Source organism: Periplaneta americana, chromosome 17 (genome assembly GCF_040183065.1).
Source record: "Periplaneta americana isolate PAMFEO1 chromosome 17, P.americana_PAMFEO1_priV1, whole genome shotgun sequence".
In the NCBI taxonomy this organism is placed as follows: domain Eukaryota; kingdom Metazoa; phylum Arthropoda; class Insecta; order Blattodea; family Blattidae; genus Periplaneta; species Periplaneta americana.
The window spans coordinates 84,006,369-84,025,384 of record NC_091133.1 but is presented as its reverse complement, the minus strand read 5'-3'; the positions used below and the strand labels follow the sequence as shown (position 1 = coordinate 84,025,384).

General features: G+C 36.0%; 1 protein-coding gene across 3 annotated transcripts in view; it reads right to left on the bottom strand.

Annotated features, from left to right (window-relative positions):
• Calx (sodium/calcium exchanger 3) overlaps positions 1-19,016 on the bottom strand; it is a 730,262-nt gene that overhangs the window by 192,785 nt on the left and 518,461 nt on the right. For all 3 annotated transcript variants that reach the window (XM_069815499.1, XM_069815498.1, XM_069815497.1), the window contains exon 2: positions 14,928-15,019. In XM_069815499.1, coding sequence (XP_069671600.1) covers positions 14,928-15,019 — 92 coding nt within the window. The remainder of the gene's footprint in view (positions 1-14,927; positions 15,020-19,016) is intronic.

Here is a 19,016-nt window from a genome sequence, read left to right as displayed (position 1 = left end):
GCCGAACTCATGTGTGCTGTAGCGGTCATGTTTACAGTTTCTGATCATTTCATTAAGCGACATCGCACAGTGGGGGAAGTCTCTTCGTTAGCTTCAACAAACATCACTCACAGGCCATTACTGCACTACAAAGAGTTGCCAACTGCAAACAAACTACGCGATAATAAGTCGCATATCGCAATTACATGACGTTCAACTTTGAAATTACTTCTAGTAACTATAGAGTAGAGCGGAGTGGAAATATAGCTAGAGAACTAAGGCAAAATGAAGGCAAACTAAACAACTGCAACTACGTTGTATGGGATGATGATCATGTCGATGATAATGCCACGCGAACGTCTCTCTGCCAATGAACAAGCTTATTGATACTCAATTTCAATGATATACTATTGGTACGATAAACGTAAATATTGAAAATGAATATACATATACAGGGTAATTCACGAGGAAAGGTAAAAAATTTGGGATGTGAATTCTGAAGTCATTCTGGGTAAAAACGTTCATATGAATATAGGTCCGTTTTCGAACGATGGCGGAGTTAGATGCATTTTTTTTTGGTAAAATGTCTCCGCCCAATGTGAATCAGACGTTAGCATAAGCTGCTGACGTGAGATGTGAGACAAGGTCACGAATCGCAATGAATGACGTAACATTGGAATCTGCATTGTTAGCGATGTGGATAAGATAAGTTCATTCACCTCACAAACCGGGTGATGGGGCATTACAAATGCCTGCCCTTGTCTGATGTAATGACACAGAACCCGCGCATAACACAAATACACTATCACTTATCAGTTCACAGCAGTTCAGTCAGCTACCTACATTACAGTAGTTATACAGATACAGTTATCGGAAGTGTTAAATTGTGTTTTTCAAGATGCTTTATAAATTTTCGACTGGAGAATACGCCGATATTGTCTATGTTTATGGTTTGTGCGATGGAAGTTCCTTGCGTGCCGTCGCTGAATATCAACGACGCTTTCGAACAGAAGAGTACTATATCGAAGAGTATTTACTGTCTATGGGGTTGGATGAAAGACTTCATATAGGCTACGAAAGGAAGGTGGAAACGGGAGAGGCGCTAATCGACCGTATTTTGGATGCTGCACTCCGCATAAAGAACAGTCACGTACAACTCTCCCGAGCGATGAGCGCGATTCACGCCCGAGCGCAACAGTGCATTAAAGCAGGAGGAGGTACCTTTGAAAATGTGCGTAAACATCGACCCCGACATCTAGAATATTAGGTATGTATGCATACGTGAATATAAAGTTTAAATTCGTCCGTTATCAATCTCTAAATACGAGTTAGTACAATGGAATCCCAGACGTTTTCGTGAAATCAAAGAGCCATATCTCCGTAACCGTTCGAAAACGGACCCATATTTTTTTAGTTGGTTATTTAGCGACGCTGTATCAACTACGAGGTTATTTAGCGTCGATGAGATTGGTGATAGCGGGATGGTATTTTGGCGAGATGAGGCCGAGGATTCACCATAGATTACCTGTAATTCACCTTACGGTTGGGGAAAACCTCGGAAAAACCCAACCAGGTAATCAGCCCAAGCGGGGATCGAACCCGCACCCGAGCGCAACTTCAGACCGTCAGGCAAGGGCCTTAACGGACTGAGCCACGCCGGTGGCCTCCTATTTTCATATAAACTTTTTGACTCAGAATGACTTCACAATTCACATCCCAAACTTTTTACCTTTTCTCTTGAATCACTATATATAGTACAGTGTATTAATTAAGTGTAGAATATTGCTAATAACTCTTTATATATTCATTTTATGAAAAAATACCAAAAACAAAAGTTGTTGGAGATATATAACTAAAACTTATGGCTGTGGTCTCACAAAAGTATTGATTCATGTACAGGATGTGGCAAAAAAGTAACACTTAAAGTGTCAGTGGAAGTTAAAGAGAAACGGGAGTATCCCGAGAAAAACCTTCTGAATCGTCTGCTTCGTCTATCACAAATTCATTCGCTACTTGACCGGGGCTCGAATCCGTGCCGCCTGGATTGAAGATCAGTAGACCAGCGAGTTAGGACTTGAACCACAGACGCGGATGTGGAATGGGAATACTGGCTTGGAAGGCAATATTACACGGTCAAAATATTTTATTTAGAGTGTACAGTGCATCGATTTCATAGGCCTGAGTAATTGATATTTTTTGTAGCCATTGAGGAGGTGGTGGAGGAGAAAGAAGAGGAGGAGGAGAAGAAGAAGAAGAAGAAGAATGTACACCTTTAAAAACAGCTTGAAAGATAACCTTATTAGCATTTCACTCCAATCATACTGATTTAAACTATCACTGACTACATTGTTACTTCTTTCTTTTGACATCATCCTGATAGTGCTGTAATTTCAAAATTGCCTCATAATAATCTCTTTCTATTATCTAATATTATTTGAAATATATTAACATTCTATGTGTTTTAGCTTAATTCTGCTACAAAGTTTATTTCAGTATTTAATTAATAGTTCATAGTATTTTGTTGTTTAGTTCGTAAATAACTCTTGTATACATGTAACTCTCATCAAATTGTTGAATTCTTTGTAAGTTCATGCATATGTATATATATTTTTTGCTGGTTGAGTGGAAGAGAAGGCCTTACGGCCTTAACTCTGCCAGCTAAAATAAATCATTATTATTATTATTATAATTATAATTATAATTATAATTATAATTATAATTATTATTATTATTATTATTATTATTATTATTATTATTTAATAATTCAGCAAGTATATTTAATTATCGCTTTCTGTATTACTTAAAATTAATATTTTTGATTGACTAATAATAATAGGGAGATTTTTTAGACAAATCGTATAATTACGTTAAAAACCTTTACCGGTACTCTTGAACAACATGGCATAAGGATGGGATATGTATCCAGTGGTATATTTCCACACCACGCTCGCCGGTGCTCTATACGTGCGAGGGGGGGGGGCAGTCAATATTTATTTAGTGCAGCACAACTGTTTGTCTCGTGTCACTCAGGTAGAGTGTGTCAGAGCGCTGCTTTTTTGCACGGCAGATATGACACTGTGACCTGAAACAGCAGTAGAAAGTTTCTAAACAGATGTGTTGCAGTTTCAATAAAAAGAAAGATCTAGACAGAGTGCACATACATATATTTAGACAGACGACAGTCACTGTTACCCGCAATAGGACGATAAAAAAGCTTCTACTTGTTTTTTTAGACGCAAGTAAATGTTACGAATGGAGTGAGGGTGAAAATAAATGCTAAGAATGTTTATTTTAAGTATTTCAATAAGCAAATAATTTCGTAAAAAGCCACGATTTACACAGAGTTCCCTATTTATATGCCGCCTAAATAGCTCCGTCTGCTGTTTGTTTCTGTTAGCGTACCGTAAGGAGAGGTGTAGAGGTAAGCGTTCACGACATCGTATCGCACTGCTCGTACGAATCGCACGCAACGGATATTTTAAGTGCAGTGCGTTCACTGTAACGGCTTCACCTCATCGCCTCATCGGATTCCCCTATCAGCTGTTTAAAACATGACGTCGTACGATATTGACATTACTGAAAACGGAGGAGTTTGAGGTTAGGTCTATTAATTACGTCTGTTAGCGAATAAGAATTTGTAATTGCTTCATGCGTCTTAATTGAAGAGGAAGAAACGAAATAAATGTTGGTTACAAAATATATTTGCAAGAAATGACTTGATTACTGTAATGGGAACGCCTCAAATTATATAATTCTTCGCAATTTTCTACACGCGAAATAAGTTTTCCGTCTGCCATTTTGGCGCGACACTGAACATGGCACAACATAATAGTAACAGTTGACCAATTAAAATTGATTTATTAAAGAAGGTCATGATCGCACGCATCGGAAAAGTTGCCCATCCGAGAAACGTGGACGGATTTGCCGACAGGCGATGCGTCCGATACGATGCAGTGAACGCGGTTACATAACAATTACAGTTAAGGTAGTCTTTTTCCGATCCGTGCGATTCGTCCGATGCGTGCGATACGATGTAGTGAACGCTTACCTTAGTTTGTCGTTTTACAGGCGATATGATAAGCGATGAATCATTCGTCACGTGTGTATGACGTAAGAAACTTAACTCTAGCGAAACGTGCTGGAAGTCGTGAGTCTCTGCAGTTGTGCTATATCGCACGATACAGTATAGTTTGCTACAATTTAGAGCATCGTATATTTATTTATGATGTTATATGAAGCATGAAAGCAACAGAAAGGATAAAAGGAAGTACGAAAGAAAATTCAAAGGGTGCCCTGTACTATACGAAAAATATATATTTTAAGAAAATGAGAGGAAGAGGATCTTTCTTGGAACCAAATAAAAAATCGCCAGCGATGGTTTTAACTAAAGAAAAAATTAGACGGCATACTGCGGAAAGTTCACTGGATGCAATAAGAGACGAGTTCGATGATAACATAATTAGCAGAGGATTGTAACCTGCGAGGTCTCCTGATTTAAATCCGTGCGATTTTCATCTGTGAGGAACAACAAAAGGGAAAGTGTACGAAAATAATCCGCTTACAATAGTAGAATTAAAAGACAATATGCAGGCTACGATAGCTAGGATTACAGCGGCTGAAATGTATAGTATATCCCAAAACTCAAGAGGTGCCAGTTATTGTGTTTGGACTCTGATGGACTTTTATGTGAATGTAGGAGTAAATTTATTGAATAAATTTTCTGTTGTTTATTCACCGCCACCCTTTGGTTTCTGCTCGCTGGACCTGCTTGCTTTCTTTCCGCCGAGAGTTCCTTCGGCATATGGCTAGCACAGACGACTTATAAATAGGTGACTACAGTATATACATATAATCATTATTACGACCGGTTATGTTCCATAATTCTTTCGATTTAAATAAAAATGACTGCACTATCTTTTCCTGGGTCATCCAATGGTTATTCGTCATTCAGATCTACAACTCATTGCCACATTTTGTAATTTGTTCGTTTCATTAATATATTTCTACGTTTTTGATGATCAATTAATTTAATTACTCGTTTCATTCACATATTAAAACCAACGAGCAAACCAGTCAAATCAACGAACTATCCAGTTCAACCAAACCGAATCAAATATTCACCAATACCAGCAAAACTAATAAATCAAAGGCGCAAGTCAAACCAGTCAAGCACATGTCCAAATAAATAAATAAATAAATAAATAAATAAATAAATAAATAAATAAATAAATAAATAAATAAATAAATAAATAAATAAATAAGTGAGTGAGTGAGTGAGTGAGTGAGTGAATGAAAAAATAAATAAATAGATAAATAAATAAATAAATAAATAAAAAGCTAAACGAAACTGCGGTAACCAAATGAAATGAATCCAACCAACAAAACTACAGTAGTTACACGAATATACAGGGACATTATTTTACTTTTACTTCAATTTTTTTTTGTACTTAAGTTGTTGAATGTACTTCACTCCCCCCCCCCCTACTAGTAAACTTCCAACCTTCCTCCACACAGAACCAAGGCCGCGTATGCAGTCAAAGTCGACTTACGGTCATAGTAAGCAGTTAGTGAGTATAGTACGTTCCAGAAATATGTTCGCGTTTTCCAGTGACGAAAGAGCTTTCAATATTGAATCATACTTTCGCACAGGTATTGCCGTCCGTTTGCCAACGTCGCATCCCGGTTTCTCCCACCCGCTTCTGCTCGCGACTCTGTAAAGGCTAGTGGCTGGACTCTTTTCTGAAAATATGAATTTCTGTTAGGAATTGGACGTCTACGTAATATTATACAACTTTTTAAAATGACTTAAAAAAAAGGACCTCGTTAAGTAATTAACTGTCACGTGATTTCCCCCATTTCTACGACCCTAGGACAAAACCACTTGAACGGACAGTAAATAGCATGTCTGAGTAATTTTATCTTTTCGGATCGGGCAGAAGTGAAGATTAAATTTACAGTACGTAAGGTACTCTTTTATAGAGTAGGTACAGAATTATTTCAACATGAGTTACTAGTACGAAAGACGAAACTGGTAGGCGTAATTGGAATTAGGTACAATAGTCTATAATGCGATAATATGCACAAAAGAACTGAAGTCTGTATCGAAATGAACGGCCATCATTTTCAAAAAAATGTGTTTAAATATCCATATTATAATTATTTTTCAATTTAACTTCATTCTCCATACTGTACGCTAATGTGCTGAATACGTCCGAATGGATAACTCAATTCGTGACTAAACACATACTGTTAATAATGTACTATATTTTGATTAAAGAAAAACCTAATGAAAATTATCAAACTCAAAATCTTTATATTTCCTAGTTTACGTAAATGGATGAACTACTTTTCTTCCCTCCTATACCTAGTAAAGTGATTTGTTTGTATTTTACTCAGTATCATCGAACTCCAGTCGTGGAAGGAGGTAGCAAACGGTGTTTCCGGTCCTCAACCGTTAATCCAAAGGTATTTTAGAAATGTTAGTAAAAATAAAATGATGTCCCTATACATGTATGTAGTACCAATCGAACCATCAATATTATCTACCAACTAAAGCAACCAGACCAACCGAATCAAATAAACCAAACCAACCATACCGGATAAATCAGACCAACGCAACATATTAAACAAGACCAACTGTACCAAAACCATCCCAACCTAACCTAACCCAACCCAACCACCTAGCAATTTCTTCAAGTATTGTAAATGACATTTGAAGTGAAACTAAACTTAAGTAACTTTATTAAGAACATATCTTTAAGTTTTTGGACGTCTCTTTAGGTTTCTTATTTCCAGACAAATAAGGAATAAAATGTCTGCAGCAAGAAAAATAGAGGCTGCGAGACATTACAGTAATGTTGTGACAAGAAAGACAGGCGCGGGCGAAACGTATACGTCACCCTCGTACGATTCACTTTGTGTAGACGATAGCTGGAAGCTCTTAATCCCAACACCCAACCGTCCGCCCCCTCCTACATAGTTCTCAAGTTTCTTCAACACCACTTCCAGCTAAAAGCAACAGGAAATACTGTGGGCTGATGGCAGCTCAGAATAACTTTCCGAACTAATACCGACAACAGAATGAAATCACAAACCGAACGAAACTCTTCATCTGACAAATAGAATGCGATGATGTGCATTGAAGATATGACGAAATTCTGAAGCCTCAAGTTCGAATCCCTGAAAACAAACTTCAGTACACAGAATGTGTCAATAATGCTTACAAAAACTTCGGAATGAAGGACAAGAATTCATACAAACCTGCAGAAAAGCTCAGTTTGGAATGTTACTAAAATATCTGCATAAATTTCATGAGTGAACCTTTCAGATTCAAATTCGGTGCCCAAGAGAACAGCAATGTTGGATGTGGTAGATGTTGTTATATAGAGAAGAAATTATGGCAAGAATAGCAAAATTTTAGTTTACAATTTAGGAAATGGAATATAATGAGATTTTCAAGGTTTGTTATAGATATTTGGTAACGAATGGTAATAAAATAAAGTGGGGTGCGATTTAAGAATGAACTGGGAAAACAGTGGAGAGAAAATAATGATAGTGAAAACAATGTTTTGAATATTATTAGACAAAGGTGTAACGATATAGAAAAAGAACAAATGTTTGTTACTTGAATAACAAAACTTCACTACTAAATTACAGGAAAGTTAAAACTAATAGAGTCAATAACCATGTATAATAATATGCGACAGAAATACTAGAATTGGTTTTGCATGAATTAGGTTAGGAGTGTGGAAACTGAAACGTTTTAGGAGTAATAGAGAAAATAATAGATGTATATTATGTGGCAAAATAGAAGGTGTAAAGCATATTTGAAGGGTTCGGAACTATAGTGGGCCAAGCGCCATTTACTAAAACCGTAGAAAACTAGGGTTAAAATGAAGTTATCACCATAATTCAATGGAAGCATATAGCAAGTAATATAAAGTATACACATTCAAACTATTTTTATTTTAGTTGGTTATTTAACGACGCTGTATAAACTACTAGGTTATTTAACGTCGATGAGATTGGTGATAGCGAGATGATATTTGGCGAGAGGAGGCCGAGGATTCGCCATAGATTACCTTGTATTCACATTACGGTTGGGGAAGACCTCGGAAAAAAAACCCAACCAGGTAATCAGCCCAAGCGGGGATCGAACCCGCGCCCGAACGCAACTTCAGACCGGCAGGCAAGCGCCTTAACCGACTGAGACACGCCGGTGCTCATTCAAACTAAATGATATGTCAATCTTCATTAAACTATGGTATTCACTTGACTTTAATCTTTGCTTTATCCGTTTTTAATAAATGGCGCTTGGCCCACTATGGCTCTGAACCCTTCATTTATTATTAATAAGTGCTAAGACAGAATGGAGTAATCGCAACTATATGAGAAAGGAAAGACTACATTTTAGTAATGGAATTATATTAGCCACAATATCAAGAATTAAAGATGTATAGATAATAAAATCTGTAGGGATACAGTTTTAGAAAGTACTAGAAACGCGTATGAGGGAAATAAACAAGTTAAAAGAAATGTAAAACAAATTTAAATATGTAGGTGTATAAGTTTGTATGAAATGTAAGCAGATTTATCTATGTGTATATATACACACATACATAAAATTCTATGTTGATAAGTGATTTTTTTATTTTAGTTGGTTATTTAACGACGCTGTATCAACTACTAGGTTATTTAGCGTCGATGAGATTGATAATAGCGAGATGATATTTGGCGAGATGAGGCCGAGGATTCGCCATGTGATTACCTGATATTTGTTTTAAATTTTGGAAAACCCTAAAAATACAGATAATCAAATTGGGTAGGCCTATCGAACCCACGCCGAAAGCAGCTCCGGATCATGCAAACGCACTACCATCTGAGGTACGCCGGTGTCAGAAAACCTTGTTGAATGTTAAGTATGACCAGACACTTTCACGATGTTCAAAATGGTGCCATGGTGCGAGGTCTTTGGATATTTGCATAGTATCAGTATCACAGCTATAAAATATCAAACGTTTCGGAGCTATACGTCGGGTTCATTATCGGGTAATGCAAAGGAAAATGGAATGGGAACTGGACCACACCTGGAGAATAACTCTTGATAAGGTATTAAATAGATAAGTAACCCATTTTATTTTTTCCCATACTTCTCTTTTATGATGGAAATGATATGCAGCTCCGAAACTTTGAATATTTCTACATCTACTGCACAGCGCAAAAATAACTCTCATCTTACTAAATGTTTTTATCGCATGGAACTGATATCACAACAATAAAATATTTGGATATGAAAGAGACCATACTTTGCTGTCTTCTACGCTCTGAGTTTATTCCCGATCGCTTTGCTCTCTGATCTTCACAGGCATTAATCCAGTTTCCAATTTCCGTCTGGCGTATTTTCATAGTCAAGACAACCGAAAGCCCCATGCATTACAATCTCCAGTTAAGAGAGCTTGGGATTAAATAAATATAGCATATTATACAAGAAAATCTCGAATGACAACTGAAGCACAAATGCCAATTTTTTGCTCTCAGTTAAAAATATTTTACAATAAATAAAAAGCTTGATATGTACTAATAGGTCTCAAATGTACAGGTAGCTTTAGAAACTACTGAATAGGCTACTTCTTGACATTCGTTTTATGCAAGTATTCATCGTGAAAGGTTCTCCCTCTTCTCTTATATAGTCTGGCTAAACATCGAGCGCATCCAGTTTTCATTTCCTGGACAAAGACTGAGATTTATTTCCTTTCATTAGGAATAGGTTTTTGTTCCTTGATTTGCATCTGCTCAGTGTCCTTTAGTACTGCAGTTAAGATCAATAAATGTTATAGGTATATTCAATGAGTCCCTCTATGTTATGTGATATACACTGCATTAGGGATGTATGTGCAAACAGCCTGAAATCTGTTTAATAAAAATGCACGTAAAACAACGTCCTATTTAATTTTTCCTTTGCTCTAATACAGTGGTCGGCAAAGATGACGTCATACAAAATAGAACCCGCAATACACAGCAAAGGGAAGATAGGGGGAGATAAATATAAGAAGAGAAGGCAGGGAACACCTTCACTATTGGCTTACTGCATTTGAACACTGCGTAACTTGGAATGAAGAAGAGGAGGGGGATCATGCCTTACCCCTCCACCCTGTTTGTACGTTAAGGAGTTAACTTGTGAGTCGAGAAATACCGACCACTGCTTTAATAGTTTTCCCATAAATGTGTCAAGTATTTTAAGGTCTGATGTTTTATGAATGATCCTTCTCTGAAACGTCTAAAATAATTTCCGAGATTGATACATTTTCTACATAATATGGTACAGTACACTATAGCTGAATGCTTATAATGTACTCACATTTGCACGTAACTAACGCTGATTAAGAATTTATATCAATGATGAGAGGCAAAGTTAAAAGAATGGCTAGGATGTTGTCTTTCCTTATCGGAGACTCCAGTTCATCCTCCAAAGAGTCTAAGTTGAATCTGTTACATACAGAGACTTGTTTGGCATAGTTTTGCATGAAATTCTCCCTCTACAACGCAGTTTTTACTCCTGGTTGAGTGTTAGAGAAGGCCGTATGGCCTTAACTCTGCCAGGTTAAATAAATCATTATTATTATTATTATTAATATTATTATTATTATTATTATTATTATTATTATTACTATTATTACTCCAGTCATTATTGTAAAATTTCCTCTTTTAATAATCATCATCTTGCAACATTGTAAATCCCATTTCTCATGGTGTAGAATAGGAAAATTTGAAGAAAATAATGTAAATTACAACTTAGGCACGTTACCCCTAGTTGAGGGTACTTCAGCTCAAATTTTTGAGGATCAATTTACCCGTCGTAGTGAAAAAATTTAACAGTGATTAAAGTGCGACAGTTTTTACTAAAAAACTATTATTAGTATCAATATTTAGTAAAATAATGAGTTTTGTAAACGAAAAATATGACAGTCCGGATTTATACTACAGCTTACTCGTTTATTTCTCTGGCAATTATCTATATGCATTCCTACTTTTTATATCAGAAGCATCAACAGTCGAAAGTAACATTGTCCTATACAGAAGTCTATCCGAAAAGTAGACTTTGTGGGCAACAAATGGTGGTAAAAGCGAAAGCAATAAAGATGATGATGATGATGATAATAATAATAATAATAATAATAATAATAATAATAATAATAATAATATTGAAGTCCGTAAACATGTCCATTTAAGAAATGGTAAAAGGAAATTGAGGGATTCAAAACTTGTACTTGATCTGGGCGCGATTTTATATACACAATATATCATAACATGTGGAATAAAATTCAGAGATGAATTCAAAACCTAAAACAATAAGAATCATGATAAAGAATTAGGCCTCATTTTGACTCGTATTTCCAAGTTATTGCTATTTTTTACTTCTTATGGTCATAGGAAATATGTGATTTAAAAAGCATAGGTAGCAAATCACTCGCAGAAAAGGTGTGGTATCTTCTCAAATTTGATGCAAGTCTTATTAAAATTTTCCACGAAGTAAAGTAAAAGGCAATTACTCAATTACTCTTTAGAGAAGAAATAGAATTCTTTGAATGTAAGCATTCGGTTGTCACAGTGATGAACTTCGCTTGTTTACAGTATTTCAGTTTAATGCCTATTTATTTTCATCGGAATGATGTTTCATCAACTTCTGTTTATGGAACTAAACGGCTTCATCTCTGAAAACTTGTATTGAACTTAATATTATTACTAAAGTGAGCGGAAGTATTATATATTGGTTTTCTTTATTGAATATTTCTTGTAAAACTTCGATATTTGTTGCTACAGGAAATCTTCCTGAATTTTTTGCATCTCTAACCGAACCAATTAAATCAAATTTTGCTGAAAGTTTTCGGGAAGAATTCAAACTATGTACGTCAAATCTTAAACCACTGGGACGTATGAAGCAGTTGAAAGAATGCTAAAAATATCTGTCCAAAAATTAACCCTTTTCGAAAGGATAAAATCAACATAACAATTTTAAACAACGTTTTTCAAACAGTATGGTTACTAAGAAAACCGAGTGCTTATTAAAAAAAATCCATGTATTCTGTGTGGATTTCTCAAGGTTCAATAGAATGAAGTTATGAAAAAATTAAACATAACCTATACTTATTTTGAAGAATTTTGCACAAGTAATAAGGTTCTACAGAAACTTCTAAAATAGTTTACAGCACCTCTACAATGGCTGCGTACTCTAAACTAAGTTGAAGTCCCGGTGAGACCTGGGATTATTAATTGAAAAATCAAGCGACACTTGTGGTGACCAAGACACATTTAGATTTATTCTCAGGGTTCTGTCACTACCTCAATATAGGCATCGAAATCACCCTGTCAACATTTCTTCATTTCTTTATCATGTGGGTAACAATAAAGCGGCCCCTAGACAATCAATATTATTGCGCAATAATATTGACGTTCCTCCTACACAGCTGAATCCGGAATTAATGTTATTGCACAATAATTTTGTTTGCTACGAAATGCTGGACGAGCAAAACACTTCTGCTGTTACCATCGCTCTATTTTGTTGCAAGAAGAAGAAAAAGTAAACCTGATATAGTTTCATAAAATTGTATGCATTAAAAAATAAATGCTCTCTCTTCACTTTCGGCACTCATACCGTATTAATTAGAAAAAGGGCACGATATGGAAATAAAAAGAACTAAATTGATATCTACAAAAAACTATTTTTTAAGCAAAAAATTATGACGACGCTCTGTGACGAAGGAGAACGACTGCGCTCTACGGCTTCTTGTGAACTGACGGGATATTGCGCAATGTTTCTACAAGCGGCACAATATTTTTCAGACTGCACAATATACTTAAAAAATGCTAATACACTCAATAATAATAATGCACATTCTTTCAATGTAACTTACGTACGCTCAATATTATTGCGCAATAATTCTGGTCGTCTAGGTGACACTTAAATAAGTCTAGCTGGAGTCATTATAATACAGTAGGGAATGTCCTAAATCTAAGTGATGAGTCATCATGATTACAATCAATCAATCCATCATTCAACCAATAAGAAAATCAATCAGTCAGCCAGATAGCCAATCAATCCATCAATCTAATCAATCCATCAACCAATAAGGGAATCAATCAATCCAGCCGATCATCAATCAATAAATCAATCAATCAACCAATAAGGGAATCACTGAACGAATAAGAAAATAAATAAATAAATAAATAAATAAATAAATACATAAATAAATAAATAAATAAATAAATAAATAAATAAATAAATAAATAAATAAATAAATAAATAAATAAATAAATAAATAAATAAATAAATAAATAAATCAATCAATCAATCAATCAATCAATCAATCCAACCAATCAGTCACTGCGAGTAGGACAGAGAATTCATTGATCGCACATCTCACAAATGTGGTCTCCCTGGCCATGGGATTTTCACGAAGTAGGTATTTTAGAATACTACAAATTTCATTTCAGTAGCATCAACAAGATTCTCTACGTTATAGTTATCAAGCGCTTTTGTAAGAATTCAAATAAGGCCATATGCGCTAACTTTATTTGTGGAAAGAATTTCTGGCTGTAACTTGAAAACACGTAAGACAAAACAGAACCAATGCGTTTTCTTTTTTTTTTTTTAGATCCTAAATTTGCTGCAAAGTGCTCATAACATGTTATGATAGACTCTGTATATTATAATCGAATTTCAATTCTTCTATTTAATTTCAATCTACAGTCAATTTTACATGCTTAGGATATGAGTTAGAAGTTAAAGATCTGTTGGTTAATAACGGGCGTACGCCTGGAAACAGATTTCGCTTAGTACGGTGCCGTACGAGAAGTGACATGGGCGAGTAACAGCCCTCCTAGCGGCTATTCAGTGCGTCAGCATTCATCATCTCGCGACTTATATATTACTTTACGGATTTAATTTATTGACTTACCTTAAAATAAATTTTATTCCGTTTATGAACGATTGTTGTCTTATATGGCTTTAGTTGTTTTTAGTTGGTTATTTAACGACGTTATATCACTATTATGTTATTTAGTGTCACTGGGTGATAGCAAGATGGTATTTGATGAGATGAGGCCGAGGATTCTCCATAGGTTAACTGACATTCGCCTTACGGTTGGAAAAAACTCGGAAAGGTCTCAACAGGTAATCAGCCTAAGCGGGAATCGAACCCGCGCCCGAGAGAAAATCCGGATCGGCAGGCAAGTGCCTTAGTCGACCGAGCTACGTCGGTGGCTATAAGGCTTTAGTTTTAAAAATTACGTCACAATCTAAACTGATGCCTTGGACACACCTGCCTGTTGAGGTAAGGTTCTTGATTTCGTGAGAGACTGTTCTAACCTGTAACCTAAGGCACTGAATTTTTCTTCGGTTAGAACGCCATTTATGCGATTGCTTTTATATTGAAAATGAGCCGCTTTCTCTCATTTTTCACTAAGTTTTGCATTGTTGAATCAGACAGTTGTCGAACATCGGGATATTTCACTAGAAATACGGCACAACGCTTATATATGATTTCATTCTGATATTCGTAACATAAATGAAGATTCAGTGTTCAGAAATGTACTATATTGCCACGAATTAAACTAACAATGAATGGAAGTCAGCTGTATACTAATATTATGTTGGTATGGTTTATTCTCACTCAAACCTTTGGTCCTGCTGGCCCTTCACATTCATATACTAATATTATATCTGTTATCTGTCCATATAACTCAACACAAAACCCTAAAAATTTCGAAGGCATTTACATTAGCGAAACCTGTTTCCTGGCGAACGGTCTGTATTTAAAATATCACACAATGATTTATACATCCAACTATCACTAAAGCATGCAGAGTTTAGTTTGTGGTTAATTATTTAGACTGGCGCGTTTTAATGATTATTTCTTTATATTTACAGAGTTCCAGTTGTGACTACTCACCGCCTAGCATCCTGATCTCGCCGAGTTGTGCGTAGAACAGGACGTCCTTTTCGTAACTGTCCTCGTCGATGAGGTTCAGAGGAATCACCTTTCTGTAAAGGAAATAAAAATACCATAAGCATCGTATCATAAAATTCCATAACAAACTGCAATGTGGACTCGACATAAAATAAAAACGATAATCATTACATATATTAGTTATACTATTTGAATAGAAATGAACTGAACATATAGCACTTATTTTAAGAAATACCTACTAATATTAGAATCATAATCGTAATTATTAGAGCACAGTCTACACAATAAAAGATTGGTGAAACTTATATCCCTCTACTGTGTAGGACTGAGCTCAGCGGCCCTGGCAGGAGAGGAACATCACAGGGGAAGCTGGGAGTGGGGAAGTAGTCGAACTGATCAGAGGTGGTAACAAGCTGAAGGTCTGATCAATCAGCTATCGCAGGGTTTAATACAGGTATAGTGATTCGTCAATGTTTTTATGAAGTTTGTAATGCAGACGTTATCAGTTCGGAAGCTGACGAATAGGGGCGTGGTTCATGCTACACGACCCATTTGCTATTGGCTCATGTCCCATTTACCTTGCTCAGATGAAATGCTCTACACTACAATGTTATTTACATAATATACAATAACAAGGGACTTCAAAAAGTTCTGTGCAATATGAGAGATACACCGGTACGTGGAATACGTCATCCAGAATTTCTGCGTAATATGAAATATACACCGTCGTCCAGAAATTATGCGCAATATGAGAGATACACCGACATTAGTATACGTCACTCAGTTTCAGGAATGAAACTGCAGTTGCAATGGTTTGAATGTTTTATTTTGTTCCATTTGCAAAAGAAAGGTAAGTAGACAAAAGCTAATAGAAACAAGTGAAAAAAAAGTAATAAAAAACAATTGAATAACAATATCAATATTATTTAACTTATAATTTAAAAAATACACGTTGTAGAATATGCACCATTGAAATTTAACTGCAATAGTAATGCAATACATGGATTTTAAAACAAGAAAACCCACTTAAACCAAAATTAGCATTGTCGTGTTGATTTCAGTTCACAAAAGGTGCTCAAAATGGCTCCCATTTTCTGCCAAAAATTCATAAATCTCTTTGTGAAATTGTTTAATTTTTAATCATTGTAATTCAATTGCTTTTATTAGCCTTATTCACTTGTTTCTATTCGCTTTTGTCTGAAATTGTTCAATCCAAAGCCTCCTCAAATTGATGCACTGAAACATAAAATTTCCCTTTATTCAGTACACATACATTGCTATCAAAAAGGGTAATTTTTACAAAAGAATAGTTTGTAAATGGCACAAAATATGATTTTGTACGTATTGAGACCTGAAGAACCCAAAAATGGAGGAAAAAGTACATAGTGCCATTTAAAAAATCAGACCCGCTGGCACACTCCTTATACTACTAGGTTCAAAAAGTTCCCGGAATTTTACTACCATTTTTCGTATTAATATATAACAAGGGATATTATACATTTGTTTTGTTGGTAACATTCATGATGTCATTTTCTTTAAGTGTGTTGATAATGGCGATAGTTGGTTTTGAGTTGTAGGCAATTGTTTATCATAGTGTTTTGTTTGTTCGTCGCATTTTGTAATTATGTCCACAGAGCAACGTGCAAACATCAAGTTCTGTGTTTTGATACACAAAACTCCTGCAGAGACATTAAGATTGTTGGAAGAAGCATATGGCGAAGCAGCTCAAGTGTATGCCTGGCATAAACGCTTTTCTGGTGGCCGCTATAGCATCAAAGATGACGTACGCAGCGGCCGACCAACAACTGCAACAAATGAAGCAATCGCTCAGCGTGTGCGTAATGTTGTGAGGGACGACCGACGTAAAACCATAAAAGAGATAGCAGCAAAGGTCGGAATATCAGTCGGAAGTGTACACAATGTTCTTCACAAGCATCTCAACATGCATTACGTGTCTCAGAAGTTAGTTCCGAAAATGTTGTCGGCAGAACAGAAAGAAACAAGAATGACTCTTGCTGGGGACATGATCAGTATGGCTGATGAAGATGGTGATTTCTTAAACAAAATTATTGCTGGTGATGAAACTTGGTACTACTTGTACGACCCAGTCCCTAAACGACAGTCATCTGAGTGGAAATCGAAAACATCTCCTCGGAAGCAAAAATTTCCTAGGGACACTTCCAAAGGCAAAGTTATGTTGGAAGTTTTCTTCGACTCTCAGGGTCTCATCCACCATGAGTTCATTCCAGAAGGTCGTACTGTAACGAAAGAATTGTACGTAGAAATCTTCCGTCGCCTCCTGGACGCAGTGAGAAGGAAACGTCCAGAAAAGTGGGTAGAAAACAACTGGTTCCTTATGCATGACAATGCACCTGCTCATCGCGCAATTATTGTAAAGAATTTTCTTGCCAGGCACAACATAACTGCTTTGGATCACCCACCATACTCTCCTGATCTCTCACCACCTGATTACTTCCTGTTTCCCCGTCTGAAAAGTCATCTGAAAGGACGGAGGTTCAATGCTGAAGAGGTTATCGCAAACGCGACGAGAGCACTAAGACGGGTTTCACAAAATGGCTTCCAGCCTGCTTCCAGGAACTCTACACGCGTTGGCAAAAGTGTGTTGTTGCGGAAGGCAACTATTTTGAAGGGAATACTGTGGAATAGTGTTTAAGGTACGTTGTTTCTATGATAATAGCAAATTCCGGGAACTTTTTGAACCTAGTATGTAAATGGAAAGTGTAGTACTTGAAAATATGTTCAAAATATTCCTTCTTTGATACCCTGCAACTTTAGTACAAACAGTTTCTTCATGAAATTGTAAATAAAAAAGTTACAAGCATTGTTCCACACTTTTTACTCACCCCTTATTATGAAATAGCTAAGTTATCAAAAGCTTTGATAATTTATTATTTCATTAATAGAATTTCATACCCCCAACCAGTAAAACAGTTATGGAAAAAATTCACGAAATTAATATGTGATTTTCGACTTACGACAATATTTTATTGGGAATGCGATGTATAACAGGATGTGTGTGTAGATGATATATAGCACTGTTCTTATGTTCACGACAATAATAAACTCATGGCGCAAAGCCAAGTATCCGGTATTGGATAAAAAATGTTACAAATTGCTTTATTCTCACATGCCTGCAGACGTCTGCCTACGAGACCCGAGGAATTTGTGTTGCTATCAGAAGTGCGCCTGAAGTCCTTTTTAAGAGCAAATGCTGGGTAACTTTTGGCCCTGGACCCTGGACTCATTTCTTTGGCATTATCACCTTCACCCCATTCACATACTAGATAACTATAGTAGTTGATAAAGCGTCGTAAAATAACCAATTAAAAACGACTTCCTTCACAAAACACGTGAAGCTGATAGACATGTAACGTAGATAAATTAATTCCAATGTGTTAAGAGAAATTCTCGGAAAAAACCACAACCAGGTAACTTGTGCCAACCAGAATTTGAACCCGGGCCCGCTCGTGGCACGGTGAGGCATGCCAACCGTTACTTCACAACGGTGGACAAGGAAGTCACCCGGAAGATTTTTATTGTACTTAGCAATACCATTCTACTCGACTGACTTTGAATTAGTGATCTTGAATAAAAAAACTGATCTTTTAATCTATTGTTGAGGCTCTCAAATTTTGAAGTTTCATTGGTTAATACGTTCTTGTAATTTTGGAAAATTGTATTCTGTTGTTCGCAGTACGTGTTTTTCTTTTATTACTTGACATTTATTTTATTGTAATTATCATTCCGTGTGAGTAACTGTTCTCTAATATTTTCATTTCTAATCATATAAGGCGAACTCGGCTAATTTCGCAGTACGTCTAATTTCGCAGTATCTCATACATTAATCAATTGCGGAGTTGTCAATGTTCGTTTGAGCTTTCAAAAAATACGGATAAATACCAGAACCTGTCGGGGATGTTTCATGCAGAAAGATCGTATTGCAACGCATTCTGGTACAGTTATACAACTACCTGCCTTAGGAGGTGTGTGTTTGCTGAGATAGCTTGAGTGAATTTGCAGTGTTCTGTTTCTGGACATTATATCGTCGAG